Source organism: Thamnophis sirtalis, unplaced genomic scaffold, assembly GCF_051295495.1.
Source record: "Thamnophis sirtalis isolate CommonGarterSnake01/CBP01778 unplaced genomic scaffold, rThaSir2_p1.2 scaffold_1, whole genome shotgun sequence".
Lineage (NCBI taxonomy): Eukaryota > Metazoa > Chordata > Lepidosauria > Squamata > Natricidae > Thamnophis > Thamnophis sirtalis.
The window spans coordinates 6378788-6397658 of record NW_028261381.1 but is presented as its reverse complement, the minus strand read 5'-3'; the positions used below and the strand labels follow the sequence as shown (position 1 = coordinate 6397658).

At 43.2% G+C, this 18871-nt stretch overlaps 1 protein-coding gene across 1 annotated transcript in view; it reads left to right on the top strand.

The window, feature by feature from the left end:
* CYP20A1 (cytochrome P450 family 20 subfamily A member 1) overlaps positions 1-18871 on the top strand; it is a 40160-nt gene that overhangs the window by 2053 nt on the left and 19236 nt on the right. The window contains exons 2-4 of the mRNA XM_087707010.1: positions 2410-2459; positions 3716-3882; positions 17999-18144. Coding sequence (XP_087563136.1) covers positions 2410-2459; positions 3716-3882; positions 17999-18144 — 363 coding nt within the window. The remainder of the gene's footprint in view (positions 1-2409; positions 2460-3715; positions 3883-17998; positions 18145-18871) is intronic.

The following is an 18871-nucleotide window of genomic DNA, read 5'->3' as shown; positions in this document are numbered from 1 at the left end:
CTCCCAGAATTCCTCCTCCAATCATGTTGGCTCAGGAACTCTGGCATTGAAGTGTGCAAGTCTTAAAGCTGTCAAGTTACAAGACCCTTGCACCCCTAACCCTTTAGAAAAAAAACCCTCAGGGGTGTTCAAACTTAACAGCTTTAAGACTTGTGGACTTCAACTCCCAGAATTCCTCTTCCAGTCATGTTGGCTCAGGAACTCTGGCATTGAAGTGTGCAAGTCTTAAAGCTGTCAAGTTACAAGACCCTTGCACCCCTAACCCTTTAGAAAAAAACCCCCAGAGGTGTTCAAACTTAACAGCTTTAAGACTTGTGGACTTCAACTCCCAGAATTCCTCCTCCAATCATGTTGGCTCAGGAACTCTGGCATTGAAGTGTGCAAGTCTTAAAGCTGTCAAGTTACAAGACCCTTGCACCCCTAACCCTTTAGAAAAAAAAAACCCCAGGGGTGTTCAAACTTAACAGCTTTAAGACTTGTGGACTTCAACTCCCAGAATTCCTCCTCCAATCATGTTGGCTCAGGAACTCTGGCATTGAAGTGTGCAAGTCTTAAAGCTGTCAAGTTACAAGACCCTTGCACCCCTAACCCTTTAGAAAAAAACCCCCAGAGGTGTTCAAACTTAACAGCTTTAAGACTTGTGGACTTCAACTCCCAGCATTCCTCCTCCAGTCATGTTGGCTCAGGAACTCTGGCATTGAAGTGTGCAAGTCTTAAAGCTGTCAAGTTACAAGACCCTTGCACCCCTAACCCTTTAGAAAAAAACCCCCAGAGGTGTTCAAACTTAACAGCTTTAAGACTTGTGGACTTCAACTCCCAGCATTCCTCCTCCAGTCATGTTGGCTCAGGAACTCTGGCATTGAAGTGTGCAAGTCTTAAAGCTGTCAAGTTACAAGACCCTTGCACCCCTAACCCTTTAGAAAAAAAACCCCAGAGGTGTTCAAACTTAACAGCTTTAAGACTTGTGGACTTCAACTCCCAGAATTCCTCCTCTCGCTCTTCATCTTGATGATGTGCGGACGGGTGTTGGGGGGAGGGAGCTGGAACCGATTCTAAACGGCACTGTAGATTTGTGGAACCTCTTCTATAAGAGAGGTTAGAACTGGCAGGAACCCACCCCTCCACTAGGAATAGTGAAGATAAAACTGGGAAGCAGAGGTGGCATTCTGGAAGAAAGTAACAATTAACTACTTCCATATTGTTGCCAAAATATTTCCATTAAATCAAGTCAAGCTCAATTCCTTCCAAGGAGTGTTTATGTTTCATTTAAGACAGTGGTTCCCAAACTTGGCAACTTTAAGACTTGTGGACTTCAACTCCCAGAATTCTCCAGCCAGCAGAGCGAATGCTGGCTAGGGAATTCTGGGAGTTGAAGTCCAGACATCTTCAAGTTGCCAAGGTTGAGAAACACTGTATCTAATACAATTATTTATTTTGAAATTTTCTGCCTTGGCTTTTTAAAGTAACTGTTTCTAAATAATTTAGAAAGCCTATAATATGAATTAAGATGAATCAAAATGTAAACTTTACGGTCTGGAAGATTCAGTACAAAAAAAAAAAATAGGTTGAGGAAGAAAGAGGAAAAGTAGTGTTAGTCATATATAGATCAATATCTAAAAGCAAAGAGGAATTAAACCTCAGCTATCCAATATAATTTGCTTTGTTAGACTGCATCTGTATTCCAGTTTTGAATGGGAAACTCCTAAAATATATTCCTTTGAACTCCATAATGGATCAGCAACACAAGCAATTTATAAATTAACAATCCTGAATAGCTGAGTTTGAGCGCAAAATATATGTATTTAGGTAAAGGTACAAGTTCCCCTTGCACATATGTGCTAGTCGTTCCCGACTCTAGGGGGGCGGTGCTCATCTCCGTTTCAAAGCTGAAGAGCCAGCGCTGGCCGAAGACGTCTCCGTGGTCATGTGGCCGGCATGACTAAATGCCGAAGCTGCACGAAACACTGTTATGTTCCCACCAAAGGTGGTTTATTTTTCTACTTGCATTTTTACGTGCTTTCAAACTGCTAGATTGGCAGAAGCTGGGACAAGTAACGGGCGCTCACTCTGTTACGTGGTGCTAGGGATTCGAACCACCGAACTGCTGACCTTTCTCTCCGTTACATGGCGCTAGGGACTCGAACCACCGAACTGCTGATCTTTCTGATTGACAACTCAGCATCTTAGCCACTGAGCCACCGCGTCCCTCTCCATGTATTTAAGATTAAAATAAACTACAATCACATACGTGTTTATTCCTTTAGAAATTATGACTTGCAGTCCTATATTTGGTAAAATCATAAGTATCCAGATTTAAGGAAACAGTTGGCTAAGTAATATATTTTGTTTTGTGTTGACTTGATAATATTAACATCTTAATCTTTCCAAATATGTTACCTTCTTTTTTAGTCTTCCCGACAAGCTTCAGGAATCCCAGGGATCACACCAACTGATGAAAAGTAAGTTACTCCTTTCTATTTAATTTCCCTTTTCTACACAGAAGCGCCCTTAATCTTTTGGGGTGGTTTATTTGGGGGAGGATATACTTAGCGTTGGAAACTCCTTTTCTGTTTCCTATGTATATTGTTGCCTGTTCTGACCCCCTCCTCCATCCAGTAACGAATGCCGAGACAAACTTAACTGGAATGTACTTTAATAGCAAGACACCAAGACGTTGGTGGCTGAAAGCCAAGCATAACAAACAGATAAGGACCTTGGCAGCAACTCAGACAAACTCAGGCAGCAATAAACACAGCTAAGGCTTGGCAGCAATCCAGCCTGCCAAGCTCACAGTACTGTCCTCCGACATTCAATCCTGCGTTGACTTCTGCAAAGAGGGGCGTGTGCACCAGTAGCTTTTTATAGTTTGGAGAGGAGCCTAATGACCACCAGCTGAGTACAATCACCTCCTGTAATTGTGTACTTGTTCCTGACGCCTAGTAGCTCTTCGATGGCATGCATCCAGGAACAACTCACTACTGGCCTCCGGCTCACTCTCCCTTGTCTCTTCCCCACTGGTCCAAGGCTCAGGTGCCTCCTGGTGGCCAACCAGCCTCTCTGCGCCCTGCTTGGAGTCGGAACCCTGTCTAGGGTCCTCCACATCCTCCAGAGCCGACTCAGAGGGCCCCTCGCTGTCGGAGTCTGGTGGCAGCTCCAACGGCTCCTGCTGGGCCACAACAATTGCCTAGCTCCTTTTTTTCTTCTGATCTCAATAATTGATCTCTCTTTTTCTTTGAAGACAGTTCCCTTGCCTACTCCATGCTTTTGCTAGCTGATTTTAGGTTTTTCCCTCTCATTTTTATCCCCATCTTTCAAACAATAAAGCTGTAGTCTGGAGCAATCTCTGCAAAGTTTCTAAGACTGTTTGTTTACTGGTTCAGTAGGGTAAAAATATCCTTTAAACATATTGCTCATCTCAACAAAGGAAGTAATGTCTAATTGGAGATGGATACTTTTAAACTCTCTGGTCTTGGTGACATAATTATTTGGATCTAGACTTCAAGGAGTCATAAACTATGCTTTAAATCCAGCAATTTTGGTCTGCAAATTGTGGTTTATGGCTTATTTGTTTGTGCCCAGTTTACTGTGATTTAGTTAATGAAATAGTTGGACAAACAATGGCTCAGCTTAATGTTGGGATTCTATGTTAAGTTCTTCATTTCTTCTTTCGAGATTGCAATGAATTTGCCTTAATCTCATCCTCCTTCCATTCCAGAGATGGGAATCTCCCCGACATCATAACTAGTGGCAGCCTGCATGAGTTTCTTCTCAGCCTCCATGAGAAATATGGCCCAATTGTCTCTTTCTGGTTTGGACAACGTCTTGTCATCAGTTTGGGATCCATTGACCTCCTGAAGCAGCACATTAACCCCAACAGGACAAGTAAGTATTTTTCTCATGTCGACAATTATCTGAATCTGTGGATGGTATAAAATAAACTCTCTTGGGAGAACCTGAGTTTGTATGAATTTCATGAATTCCACTGAATGTTATTGTCAGCGATCTAAGCATCATGTAGAATTAAATCAGAGTCCAAGGCAAAACGATCCTTAAAGTCCCAATTTAATAAAGCAGACATCTTAGCACATGTGTGTTAATCCCAATTCTGGAAATGACATCAGAATTCCCACCCAGTTTAAAGTTCATGATCTTGTCCCCACACCCACAATCCATCACATGGTTCAATCTTCTTCTTCCACGCTGGCGTCTCCACCCAGCTGCTTCCGGTCAGGTTTAAAAGTGCGGAGACAAAAGATGACCTTGGTCTTCTAGAAAAGAATGACAACAATACATTCCACAATCCTACTCCTTTCTATTCCCCCCTCCCGTCAACTATACTAATGAAACAGCATAATGAAATAAGAGAAAGAGGGGCAGGCCAAAATTCTAAAAGGAATATAATTGCAGGCCTGACAGTTATCCTCAGCTGAGTGATATTTAGACCGATGAATTCAGCCAGAAGAAGAATTGTAAGGTGGAAAATCATTTGTGAAGTTGAGAAATAAGAAAAGATCTGTTCATATAAATAGATCAATTTAGGAAGTGGGTAACCTACTTCCAAAGAAGAGCCAAGGTGGCGCAGTGGTTAAAATGCAGCACTGCAGGCTACTGCTAGATCAGCAGGTCAGCGGTTCAAATCTCACCGGCTCAGGATTGACTCAGCCTTCCATCCTTCCGAGGTGGGTAAAATGAGGACCCAGATTGTTGGGGGCAATATGCTGACTCTCTGTAAACCACTTAGAGAGGCCTGGAAGGCCTATGAAGCGGTATATAAGTCTACTGCTATTGCTATTGCTATATTCCAGCAAACTTGAATTGGCAAAGCAACATTTCCATGAACTCTAGATGATAGAAGTAGCTAAATGCATCTAAATACTTCAATTTCAGTACCAGCATCTAAGGCAGTGGTTCCCGGGGGGGGGGGGAATTTGATTTTTAATTGGGGCAATTTGAACCTTGTTTAAACCAAGTTAATGGCCTTTTAACCTTCCTACGTGCGAGTAGAGTTCACTTTTTGAGTATAACAAGAATTATATGTTACAGGGGGGCATCAGGATTTTAGAGATGCTTAGGTGGGGCATGGCCCCCCCCAAAATAGGTTGAGAACCACTGATCTAAAGCAATGTTAACAAGCTATTGCCCAGTATGATAGTGCTAAATTTGTAAGTTAATAAATGGTTTTTTAAAATACTTTTTTTTGTTGAACTACAGCAAAGTTGTTCACGTTTGTTTGTAGATAGACAGTGAAATACTGGTTTTTGTACTGCTTTTCAGTTAATAACTTTAAAAAAAAATCCTCTTACTAATTATTGTGGGACATCAATCCAGTTCGGTCAATGAAAGCCATAAAATGCTACTGACATATTGTGGGGGGATACCCATGGGCTCCCGGTACCCCATTTTGGCTGCCAGAAGTACACTGGGCCAGTCCTTTGCTATCTTCTGGCAGGCCACATTTAAGTATCCTGTGGGCCAGATCCAGTCCGTGGCCCTTGAGTTTGACACCTCTGGTTTATAGCATACAGCGTAATCCTCAATTTTTTCACATTATTATGACAAAATCTTACAGTCACATTATTCACTAACTATAGATAGTCCCTGGCTTAGGACCATGGTTGAGTCCAAAAATTTCTGTTGCTAAGCAAGACAGCTGTTAAGTGAGTTTTGCCTCTTTTTATTAGGTTTTTTTTTAAACCGGTAGTTAGCCAATCACTGCAGTCCTTAAGTGAATCTGGCTTCCCCCATTGACTTTGCTTGTTAGAAACCAGCTGGGAAGATTAGAAACGGTGATCACATGACCCTAGGACAGTACAGCTGTCATAAATGGACCATGCCAATACACGTAGTCCTCGACTTATGGCCACAACTGAACCCAGAATTTATGTGGCTAAATGGGAAATTTGTTGAGTTTTGCCCCATTTTACTTTTTTTTTACCACATTTATTAAGTGAATGGTTGTTGAATTAGTAGGTGGCGCAGTGGTTAGAGTGCAGTACTGCAGCCACTTCAGTTGACTGCTAAGCTGAAGTTCGGCTGTTCAAATCTCACCGGCTCAAAGGTTGACTCAGCCTTCCATCCTTCCGAGGTGGGTAAAATGAGGACCCGGATTGTTGTTGGGGGCAATATGCTGACTCTGTAAACCGCTTAGAGAGGGCTGAAAGCCCTATGAAGCGGTATAGAAGTCTAACTGCTATTGCTAGTAACTCAGTGAAGTGTGATGACTCCCCCCTCCAAAAAAAACACTTCCCCAGATAACTCTCTAGATGTTAGCTGAGGGAGGATGAACTGGTTCCTGTCATGTCAGGAGTTGATCGATGGCTCTGAGGGATTTGGCTGAGGTGCCAGGTGGGGAAAGCATGTAGGCTGCAGCTGGTCAGTGAGGAGGAGGAGGAGGAGGAACTGCCTTCTGCAACTGATCCAAGAACACAGAGGGCATAGAAAAGGCAGGTGCAGAAAAGGTCAGCCAGATTCCTCGTACAGAGAAAGCCTCACCCTTCTTGATGGGCTGCACTGGAAACTGGCTGTTTAGCACAGCAGACAGATGGAGGCCTTGCTGGGAACATGTCGGTTTCCCACCTACCTGTTTTGTGATTCCTGCCTCGCTGTAGATTGGCACTGTGCCATCGTGACCCGACAAAAGGGCGAACGACAAAACCGCGCCCGACTAAACCGCATTGCTAAAACCGCGACATCATCAACACGCCGACAACAGCGCGGCGACAGAAGGGCGATTTACAACAGCGCGTCGGCAGAAGGGCGATTTACAACAGCGCGTCGGCAGAAGGGCGATTTAAGTTAAGGTAAGGGTTAGGTTTAGGGTTAGGTTTAGGGTTAGCTTTAGGGTTAGGGTTAGGTTCAGGGTTAGGTTTAGTTTTACAGTTGTTGTCGTCGTGATTCAGCGCTCATTCGTCGGAGCGCTTTAGAACACGCGATTTTGTCACCTTGGTTTAGTCGGGTGCGGTTTTGTCGTTTGCCCTTTTGTCGGTGAACCCTGTGCCATGACTTGGAAACTCTGGACTTTTCTTCCCTCCTGAACTCTCTTGTGTTGTGGATTTCAGTTTGCGTGGTGGGTTTATTTTGATTGAGAAACTTTCAAGTGTCTTCTGGACAGTTTTGGCCATTGCGCTGTGGACTAGCACTGGTCTGCTTGTGGCTGGACTTAATTTAGGCCAGGGGTGGTCAACCTTTCTATACCTACCGCCCACTTTTGTATCTCTGTTAGTAGTAAAATTTTCTAACCGCCCACCGGTTCCACAGTAATGGTGATTTATAAAGTAGGGAAGTAACTTTACTTTATAAAATTTGCAAAGCCGAGTTACAGCAAACCCCCACCGCCCACCATAAAAGCTGGAGCGCCCATTAGTGGGTGATAGGGACCAGGTTGACTACCACTGATTTAGACAGTTCTGGGATTTTAGGTGAATGGAGTTGCTGGGGAATATGAATAAACTCACTAAACCACAGTTACGTGTGATGGAGCAGGACAGTGTGTTAAGAGAATCTTATGGGCTTTCCCATTGACCTCGCTTGTCAGAAGGTCACAAGAGGAGATCACATGAACCCAGGAGACTTCAACCATCATAAAAATGAACCAGTTGTCAAGCATCCAAATGTAATCGGGGATGCTGCAATGGTCATAAAGTATCGAAAATAGTCATGTCACTTTTTTCAGTGCTGTTGTAACTTTGAACAGTCATTAAATGAATTGTCAAGGACTACCTGTACTACAGTGGATGTAAGTGTGAAAACCAGTCTTTTAAGTCACTTTTTTCAGTATTGTTGTAACTTTGGTCACTGAATGAATAATTATAAGTCAAGGACTACCTGTGTTTCAATCAATGTGCTTGCTTTTTCCCCCTCCTGCTGCCTGTAATAGGCTAAATATGATGGACCTGTAGTGTTGTGTGTGGAAGGAATTTTTTCATACAGTTCTTCCATAATGGGGTTTAGATGCAATCTCATGAAAGCACACTTTGTTTCTTAAGGTACCAGAGGCAGGGATGCAACCCCTGTAGTTGTGAAGTACCCGTGGTTCGCCCATGAGGCCAATGTTGAGAAAAGACACGGACACGAGCTTTCTCGGGATGAGGCAACCCAGATTGGGGTCTGGTAGCCCCTTTTATTGAGATAGGACAAAGGCAGGAGGAGCAATCAGCATGTGATTTAAGACAGCCTGTCAAACTACAATTGCTAATCTACTGCTCAGGGAAGTTCTGTCTATATATGGTCAAATCCTGGGCGTCGTTGGGTAAGGCACATCTAGAGCGAACTATCAGGATGTTATGTTATGAACTATCAGGATGTTATGGAGTTTGTTTTTTCCTGCGTGGTTCAGCGTGGCTGCGCATGCCCTGTTATGCACTGGGCCATGGGTGACCGCCACACCTACACAAGGAGTTATATGACAACATGTAGTGTTGTGCAAATTACAGCGTACATGTGATTAGATACACTGCAGACTATGTGAGTAGCTATAATAGCACATTGCAGGGTGAGGAAGGCAGAAGTTTTGAGTTAATAAAGGTAGTAAGAGATATATATTTGAGAAAACTAAGGCAATATTTCATGGATACAGGTTTTTTTTTTCCCTTAAGCGTTACCTCTATGGGTTTATCTTATGCCTTGCTTCCCAGAGCCTTTGCTTACCTCTTAGTATCTTCTCTTAACTCTTCAATTTTTTTTGGCCTTTTAAGTGTTTTATGGCTGAGCTGACAGTTTATTTAACACTGGGTGAGAGTATTTGGGGAGGAAGTAATTTAGTTGCCTTACCTAAACCCATTCTTTTGATTATAAGAGTTTAAGGTTCTATGTTCGGTGAAGAATGACAAGATCAACATTAATTTTCCTTTACTGACATCATTATTGGGGCTGCCCCTGAAGAGTGTTCGAAGACTGCAGTTGGTCCAGAATGCAGCCACGCAAGCGATATTGGGTGTACCTAGATACACCCATGTTACACCCATCCTCCGCGAGCTGCACTGGCTCCCTATTGGTCTCCGAACGTGCTCCAAGGTGCTAGTTGTTACTTTTAAAGCACTACATGGTTTAGGACCTGGCTACCTGAGAGACTGCCTCCTGCCACATATCTCCCAATGACCAACTAGATCTCACAGGTTGGGCCTCCTCCGGGTGTTGTCGACCGGACAATGCCAGCTGGCGACTCCCCGGGGGAGGGCCTTCTCTGTAGCTGCTCCGACCCTGTGGAACGATCTACCCTTAGAGATCCGGACCCTTCCCACTCTCCCAGCCTTCCGTAAAGCCACCAAGACCTGGCTGTTCTGGCAGGCCTGGGGCTGTTGATCAATGTCCAGCCCCACCTACACTGAATGGATGATGTGCAATTTTAATTATGTACCTTTTTTAAAAATTTTAAATGTTTTTTATCTGTCTGTAAACCGCCCAGAGTCCCTAGGGAGTGGGCGGCATACAAATTTTATTAAATTGGAAATTGGAAATATTAATAATAGATTTTTTTATCCTGCTCTTGTGTGCGCGCATGCACACACACACACACACACCAGTGAACATACTTAATACTTCTGCATCCTATTTTCCTCACAGCAGCACTTCTATAAGGTGAGTTGGGCTGGGTATGGTTCCATTAAATTCTGGTGGTTCTTATGAATTAAAGCTCTCCCAGCTGTCCCTTCACTCACATGGCAGGATAGGAAAGTTTGGGAGCTAGCAGCCCTATAGTTTTTTTGCAGCTAAGACGTGCTAATCTAAACACATAGCAGTTAAATTTATCATGATGCTTTTCAACAGATTCTTGCCTTTAACAAAGGAGTGTGACATTTAACAAGTCTGTTCTCCTTTCAGATGCAAATAAAGCTTAGAAATTTCCTTGGGCAAGCCTGTTTCTTAAAGTTGTTGCACATATTTTTAATTAGCAGTTCTTGCAAACATTTCCTAGACTACTTTTGAGGTGAAGCATTATGTGAGAAATGATTTAGGAAGCCACCCCACTCCCATCGAGACAAACAGAGCCGAGGTGGCGCAGAGGTTAGGGTGCAGTACTGCAGGCCACTTCAGCTGACTGCTATCTGCAGTTCAGCAGTTCTAATCTCACCGGCTCAAGGTTGACTCAGCCTTCCATCCTTCCGAGGTGGGTGAAATGAGGACCCAGACTGTGGGGGCGATATGCTGACTCTGTAAACCGCTTAGAGAGGGCTGAAAGCCCTATGAAGCGGTATATAAGTCTAACTGCTATTGCTATTGCTAAGAAATTACAGGAGAACAGATAAAATACAAACCCGAAATCTTTCTACTGGGAATAATCAAAGGGAAATATACAAAGAAAATTATGTACATCTGCTAACTACAGCTAGAATAGCATTTGCCCAATGCTGGAAACAAAATAATATCCCCTCGGACGAATTAGTGATTAAAAAAAACTTTGGATTTGCAGAGATGGACAAATTAACACTGAAATTAAAAGATAAAGAAGAGTCGGAATATTATGAATATTATAAACAACTGGTACAAATGGCTGCAAAACAAGAATAAAATTAATTAAGCCAAAAAACAATATATATATGTGTGTGTGTGTGTGTGTGTGTGTGTGTGTGTGTGTGTGTGTGTGTGTGTTATATATATATATATATATATATATATATATATATATATATATATATATATATATATATATATATATAGGTCTCTAGTTGTTCGGGTTTTCTCCCGCGTAGAATTGGATATGTCTTTGCGACGTTTCGACGAAGTCACATTCGTCATCTTCAGGCTGCTGCTGACTACTTCAGGTTTGGTGTTTCCAGGAGTAGTGGAAACACCAAACCTGAAGTAGTCAGCAGCAGCCTGAAGATGACGAATGAGACTTCGTCGAAACGTCGCAAAGACATATCCAATTCTACGCGGGAGAAAACCCGAACAACTAGAGACCTACATACTAACACCCGCGAAAACCTCAGAAAACATATATATATATATATATATATATATATATATATATATATATATATATATATATATATATATATATATATATATATATATATATATATATATATATATATATATATATATATATATAACTGTGTATAAAGGTGTGTAAATATAGAAGCGAAATATTATATACATGTACAGGTATGATGACATAATGTTGATGTAATGACTGTAAGGTGTTGTAGAAGGGAAAAATAATTTTAAAAATCTGCTAATAAAAAAAATAAAACCCGGGACTTTTCCAAATGCAAAGGCCACACTCAAGTGAAGTTGAGGCTCTCTTGTATGTCTCCACAGCATCAGGATGCTTCAAGGGGTTGTGTGGTTGGTTCCCCATTTATTTTGCTTTCCTTTCTTGGTGTCTCCTCCCCCAACTGGAAGTGAACACACCATGGTCCCTCGGTGCCATTCCCTGTTGATTTCTGGCCTCCCTAAAGGATGGCAAATAGGATGGTTTTATGCCTGGCTATGTTTACAGTTTTTCAAATTGTGCTCTGTGTAACTGTTGTGGCTCGGCTGGAGCCTTTGGAGCTGCCACCAGACTCCGACAGCGAGGGGCCCTATGAGTCAGGCCTGGAGGAGGAGAAATTAATTTCTCTGTAAAAATAGGACAAGCTGAATACATTGACATATAGTAGAAATACACCAAAGGGAGGAGGAGTGGGATAGAAGGAAGAGGGGTAGAGAGGGCGGGAGAGAGGATGGGAGGGAAGGTGAGAAGGAAGGGAGGGAGTGGATCGGGAGAGAGGAGTGGTAGAGCGGGAGGGGAAGTAGGGTAGAGGGGAATGATGGAGGGAAGATAGTAAGTTGGAGGGGGGCGGAAGAAAGAGGTGTATAGAGAGCGGAAGAGGTATATTGGGTTTCTATTTGAGTTTTAGTTCCATTTTATTAATATTTCTGGGGGTATTGTTGACGGTTCCACCGCAAAACCGCGGTCGACTAAAGCGCGTGTCACTAAAGCGCGGTGACAAAACCGCGCCGTCAAAACCGCGCGACAACAGCGCGCGGACAGAAGCGCGCTGTAACATAACCCTAAAAATAACCCTAACCCTAACTAAACCTAACCCTAAACCTAACCCTAAATCTAACCCTAAACCTAACCCTAAACCTTACCTTAAGTTAAATCGCGCTTCTGTCGGTGCGCTGTTGTCGGCGCGCTGTTGTCGCGCTCTTTTGACATCGCGGTTTTAGCGCCGCGGTGTTGTCGGCGCGCTTTTGACTTTTGCGGTTATGTTGTGCCACGATTGTTGACAAGAGGAATTGCTGTGATTATTGTTTAATGTTGTATGGCCCCGGTTATGTACAGTATATATGTGACTGTATGAAAATGAAAAAATGGAAAATAAAAACATTTTAACTCTAATTCAACATTCTTTTGTTGATTGCAGTTTTGCTACTGTGCTGTGGTGGCCTTTAACTCTCTCTATTGAGGATGATGAAAATCCTCAGTTGTAACTCTGCTATTTCTACATTGGGCTTCAAGCAAAGAGAATCAGACAAGGATGAAGCAGTAGAAGTAATAGAAGCACAAATTGTTTGAGTAGTTTAGAATTGATTTCAGCCTCCAGAGATTGCAGGATGTGCTCTGCAGGATATCTTCCCTGGGTTTTGTGTGAGTTTTGGGTTCATATTACTCATGGCATGTTTGCCTTCTGTTGCCAACTACTTGCCAAGCCCCCTTGTTTAATGCATGCTTTTAATTTGCACCATGCTGCGTTCGTTATACTTGGCTTGAGAGTGGGTGGAAGTCCGCAGCACCTAGAGAATAGAGGGTTCCCCCCCTTCCTTTGAGTCACACATTTAAAGAACACTTGAGCATTTACATAGCAAACTGCCAAGAAGGAAGAATAAAATAGCTCAATAGTGTAGTTCTACACGTTCACACTAAGATGTAAATCATACAAAATTCTGCAGAGGTTTCTGTGGCGCCTGCTGCGTCTTATTGAATAGCTTTGATATCTAGCTCATTTTGTAGAAGCAGAGACAAAGTAGTTTTCTAATGGAATGCATCTGTTTTATAAGAGCCGAGGTGGCGCAGTGGTTAGGGTGCAGTACTGCAGGCCACTTCAGCTGACTGTTATCTGCAGTTCGGCGGTTCAAATCTCACCGGCTCAAGGTTGACTCAGCCTTCCATCCTTCCGAGGTGGGTGAAATGAGGACCCAGACTGTGGGGGGCGATATGCTGACTTTGTAAACCGCTTAGAGAGGGCTGAAATCCGTATGAAGCGGTATATAAGTCTAATAAATAAATAAATTATTAATTTGCTGGACTTACACCCTGCCTTTCCTAATGGGGTTCAGTTTACATCGGAGGTGGGTTCCTACCAGTTCGCACCTATTCGGTAGAACCGCTTCGTCAAATCTACCGAACCGGTTAGAAGAGGTTCCACCAGTGGACCCAGAAAGCAGGCCACACCTACAGAAGAGGCTCCAAAGTTTTTTGAAACCCACCACTGGTCCTTGGATATGATTATTCTACACTATCATGCTCATATTTATAAAACTCAGGGCCTCTGTGAAAGGTAAGGATGACTACTGCGTTTGTGGTGCCATCAGAACATTGCGTGTGTTGAAGTTGTTTTGACGCAAACCAAAGATGCCTTTTAAAAAACAAGTTTACATCATATTATTATGCATGCCAGTGCTGTGTGTGAGGTAATTTGAGGTGGTTCTGACAAGTGTCGTCGGCATCTTCATATTGGGTCACATGGGTGGCAAGCCACTCCCATCCGGTCACATGGGTGGCAAGCCACTCCCACAAAGGAGGCCACACCCACAGAGTAGGTTCCAACAATTTTTGAAACCCACCACTGGTTTACATGCAAATCTCTTTTCATTTTATTGCCACAATAATAGCCCTGTGAGAAAGAGCAATTGGCCCAGTAAGATCCCATGGTTGAAAGTGGACTTGAACCCAAGTCTTCCTATTCCTATTTTAGTACTTTGACTACTATGCCTTGCTTACACTTGTGCAGTAGGTGATTCAGTAAACTGTTTTTGTCAATCCTTTTCATCAGGAGCTTTATCAGACGGCCTTGATTTTGTCCCTCTCTTCCAAAGATATTCAGAGGGGGGGAAATCGACAAGATTATGATTGCAAGGTATTCTGTTAAATAGATACTATGTTGAGTAATAATGGTGGATGATCAGTGGTGGGTTTCAAAAATTGTTCGAACCTACTCTGTGGGTGTGGCCTCCTTTATGGGAGTGGCTTGCCACCCATGTGACCGGGTGGGAGTGGCTTGCCACCCATGTGACCGGATATGAAGATGCCGACGACACTTGTCAGAACCACCTTAAATTACCTCACACACAGCACTGGCATGCATAAGAATATGATGCCAACTTGTTTTTTAAAAGGCATCTTTGGTTTGCGTTAAAACAACTTCAACACACGCAATGTTCTGATTGCACCACAAACGCAGTAGTCATCCTTACCTTTCACAGAGGCACTGAGTTTTATAAATAGGAACATGATAGTGTAGAATAATCCTATCCAAGGACCAGTGGTGGGTTTCAAAAAAGTTTGGAACCTCTTCTGTAGGTGTGGCCTGCTTTCCGGGTCCACTGGTGGAACCTCTTCTAACCGGTTCGGTAGATTTGACGAACCGGTTCTACCGAATAGGTGCGAACTGGTAGGAACCCACCTCTGTGGATGATAGACCAGAATATTTGATAAGGCAGAGCTGGGTCACACACAATGGCCCCTTTTGGATTCTTCTAATTCTGGATGCAGTAACACTTTGTTGTAATTTAGTGTAACGTAATTTGTTCTCGGTTAAAATAAGAATGCCTTTAAATTCATTAGGATTAGCATCACATACCCTGTAATTAACGCGGTAGGAAACTCAAGCATTTCTTCCAAATATATACAGTGCGATTGCGCATACATTTCGAAATAGCTTGTATGCGACCATTATTAATGCAGTGTCCCAAGCTGTGAGCTGCCGGTGTCTCTGAAACATTCAGGGTATCATTGTCAGGTCTTCTGCGTAAACCAGAGAGGAAACGCAACTTGGTGAGCTAAATCTATTTTATTTTTAAGGCTACGCATTAACAGAATCTTGCAAATCTGAAGGTACAAACTTCTTGCTGCCACTTTTAGCTGGCTGATTAATTAGGGCGATCCTTTCAAAGTTTCTTCCTCTTGACTGTTAAGCCACAGCCAACAAGGTCTTCCCTCTCTTGTCTGATTGTTCCAGAGGTGGGTTCCTACCAGTTCGCACCTATTCGGTAGAACCGGTTCGTCAAAATCTACCGAACCGGTTAGAAGAGGTTCCATCAGTTGGACCCGGAAAGCAGGCCACACCTACAGAAGAGGCTCCAAAAAATTTTGAAACCCACCACTGCCACACAAACACACACATACACAAACACACAGAGAGAAAGACAGACTGACACAGAGAGAGAGAGAGAAAGAGAAAGGAAGAACTAAATAAAGAAAAAAGAAAGAAAAAGAGAGATGAAAGAAAAAAAGGAAAAAGGGACAGAGAGACAAAAGGAAGGAGAGAGAGAGAGAGAGAGAGAGAGAGAAAGAAAGAAAGAAAGAAAGAAAGAAAGAAAGAAAGAAAGAAAGAAAGAAAGAAAGAAAGAAAGACACATGGCCGGCCAGCCATTCCCACCAGATCACATGGCTGGCAAGCCACTCCCACAAAGGAGGCCACACCCACAGAGTAGGTTCCAAATTTTTTTGAAACCCGCCACTGGATTGTTCCCTAGCCAGCATCTCTTTCCTTCATTCCCCCAAGATTATCTACCACATTCCATTATAGATATTTCTGCCCAGGTTTGTATTTCGGCTCTGTGAAAATCTTTTCTTTTAGTAAGAGATAATAAAGGACTGAAACTTAAGGCCCGCCTGAGACCATGTGTGCCTTTTGATACGTCCACTGGTGGTTTTCAACCTCTGTGATCCTCAGAAGAGAGGTTTAAGATAAAGGTAAAAGTTCCCCTCCCACATATGTGCTAGTTGTTCCCTACTCCAGGGGTGCGGTGCTGATCTCCATTTCAAAGCCGAAGAGCCACGCTGTCCAAAGACATCTCCATGGTCATGTGGCCAGCATGACTAATTGCCGAAGGTACACAGAACGCTGTTACCTTCCCACCAGTGGTGGGATTCAAATAATTTACCAACCAGTTCTCTGCCCTAATGACCAACTGGGTAGATGGGGCTTGGTGGTCATGTGATCATGTGGGCGTGGCCAAGTCAATGTCACTCAGGTCGATGGGCGCTTCGCCTTAGCTGTTACAATGGTAATAAGGGTTAACCGGAGAGGCAGTTTCTGTAAGCAGGGCAATAAAGATGAGGCTAGAAACAACACCAGAATGTTTCCTTCCTGCCTTCCTTACAGGATTAGCCCTGTGAAGTGGGAAAAAAGGAGATTTCTTCCAACAACCGGTTCTCCGAACTGCTTAGAAAGTTACCAACCGGTTCTCCTGAATAGGTGCGAACTGGCTGAATCCCATCACTGCTTCCCACCAAAGGTGGTCCCTATTTTTCTACTTGCATTTTTACATGCTGTCGAACTGCTAGGTTAACAGAAGCTGGGACAAGTAATGGGGGCTCACTGTTTATGTGGCACTAGGGATTCGAACCGCCGACCTTTTCTGATCGACAAGCTCAGCATCTTAGCCACTGAGCCACCGTGTCCCTTAGAAGAGAGGTTTAACCTGTGGTTAAACTTCTCTACCACTGCTTCTCGTGAGAGACATATTATCACCAGCTTTATAAACTTGGAGCATTTTTGCAAATTTCCTTGGACAACAGATGGTTGAGAATCTCTGAGCATCTGATAGTACCGGGCAAAGATTGTCAGCAGGCAAAGTGAGCTACATAATCACTATAACCTGGAGCTGGTCCAGTTGGCATGAAGCTCTGATTGGACTTCTGTTTTGTTCAGTATGGATGAAAATCATACTTTAAGGAAAAATCCCTTAGCGATCTGGCAAAAGTTAACATTATGTCATTGAAGCAAGGGATAGGGTTATTAAAATAAAAATGAACTTCTGTGGGTCTTGCCAAGTTCTTACTTGATTCTTACGGGAGAGACTAAGTTCTACATTGCTTGAGGCTTTCAGTTCGTGATCAGGCACTCACTTTCTTACTCAAATTGTACTTCTCCCTTTCTGCAGAGGGATTAGAAGAAGCTGTAAGCGTGTGTGACTTGACAAAAAATGGTTATTTGGAGATGTGGACAATATTCAGGAACAAAGATATGGGTATAGAGTTCTGCATCTTCTTGTGTTATTGCTTTTGAAGAAAAATCGATATTTTAATTACCAATACTTAGCACCCACCTGTTGTGGCCCAGCAGGAGCCGTTGGAGCTGCCACCAGACTCCGACAGCGAGGGGCCCTATGAGTCGGCCCTGGAGGATGTGGAGGACCCTGGACAGGGTTCCGACTCCGAGCAGGGCACAGAGAGGCTGGTTGGCCACCAGGAGGCACCTGAGCCACCAGGAGGCACCTGAGCCTTGGACCAGTAGGGAGGAGACAAGGGAGAGTGATCCAGAAGCCAGCAGTGAGTTGTTCCTGAATGCACGCCATCAAAGAGCTACTAGGCCATCAGGAACAATTACGCAATTACAGGAGGTAATTGCGCTCAGCTGGTGGTCATTAGGCTCCTCTCCAGACTATAAAACGACTGCTTGTGCACATGCCCCTCTTGCAGAAGTCAACGCATTGACTAAAGAGAACGTAACTAACTTGGCATTGCTGCCAAGGTTTGTCTGACTTGCTGCCAAGGTCCTTATCTGTTTGCTTGGCTTTCAGCCACCGAGATTGTGGTCTTGCTATTAAAGTACATTCCATTTAAGCTTGTCTCGGCATTCGTTACTGGACGGAGGACAGGGTCAGAACACTACCCATGTCACTAACTGTAAGCCTCTGAACCAATTTGACAGATTTAGAGCAATGTTTCCTAACCTCCTCCTTTCCAGCATTCAGCCATGGCTGGGAACCATGAGAACCAAAAGAGGGGGGAAATTCTTTAGAGCCTGGTTGAAGGGACTGATTGCATTTTCACTCTCTCTTTCAGCGGACCCCTTTGAAACCATGTTAAAGTCCTTGTTGCAGTATCAGTCTGGCCTGGGTGGAGACATGGCTGAGAGCTGCTTGAGGAAAAAACTGTATGAAAATGGTGTCACCAAGTTGCTGCCGAGTAATTTTCCTGTCATCCAAAAGGTGAATAGCTTCATCTGAGTTTTTCTCAGGTGTATTGGGGGTGGTGGTGATAAATGATTCAGAATAATCCCTGTAAAAAAGGCGATGATGTGTGGAGCAGAATCAGATGTTTTCCTGTTTTTGAAAGTTGTTTATCTTGTGTAAGCATCCAGTTTTCTCAGAAGTGACTCCCCAGTATTAAATCTTATCTCTGCATTTCCATTTTATATTTTTCCTGTGTTTTCAAGACATGTTAAATTAAAACTTGAAGGAAGATGGCTGCTACTGTTTTACACATACCACACACCCAAATCTCTGTCACACCATGGATTTTAGCAGCACTTACATTTTCCAAACTAAAAACAATTGGCTTTTTATTTATTTTTATGTCATATTTATTATGCTATAATTTTTGTTGCGAATCATCCAGAGATGCTGAGAGTCGGTTGGTATATACATTTAATATTATGGATGGCCACACAATCAAACAGATGTTTAGACTGGATTTAGCTTTTTTATTTTTCACTTATCAAATCCTTCCCAAGGATCTGCGAAAGGCAGATGTGTGATGGCGTTAACGGTGTCATTGGGATGTAAACTGTTCCAAGTAAAGCTGCATTTTGCAAATGACTGGTGATGATTTTCTCAATGACAGTGGTATGCAATTAATGCTTTAGATCAGTGTTTCTCAACCTTGGCCACTTGAAGATGATCGGACTTCAACTCCCAGAATTCCCCAGCCAGCGAA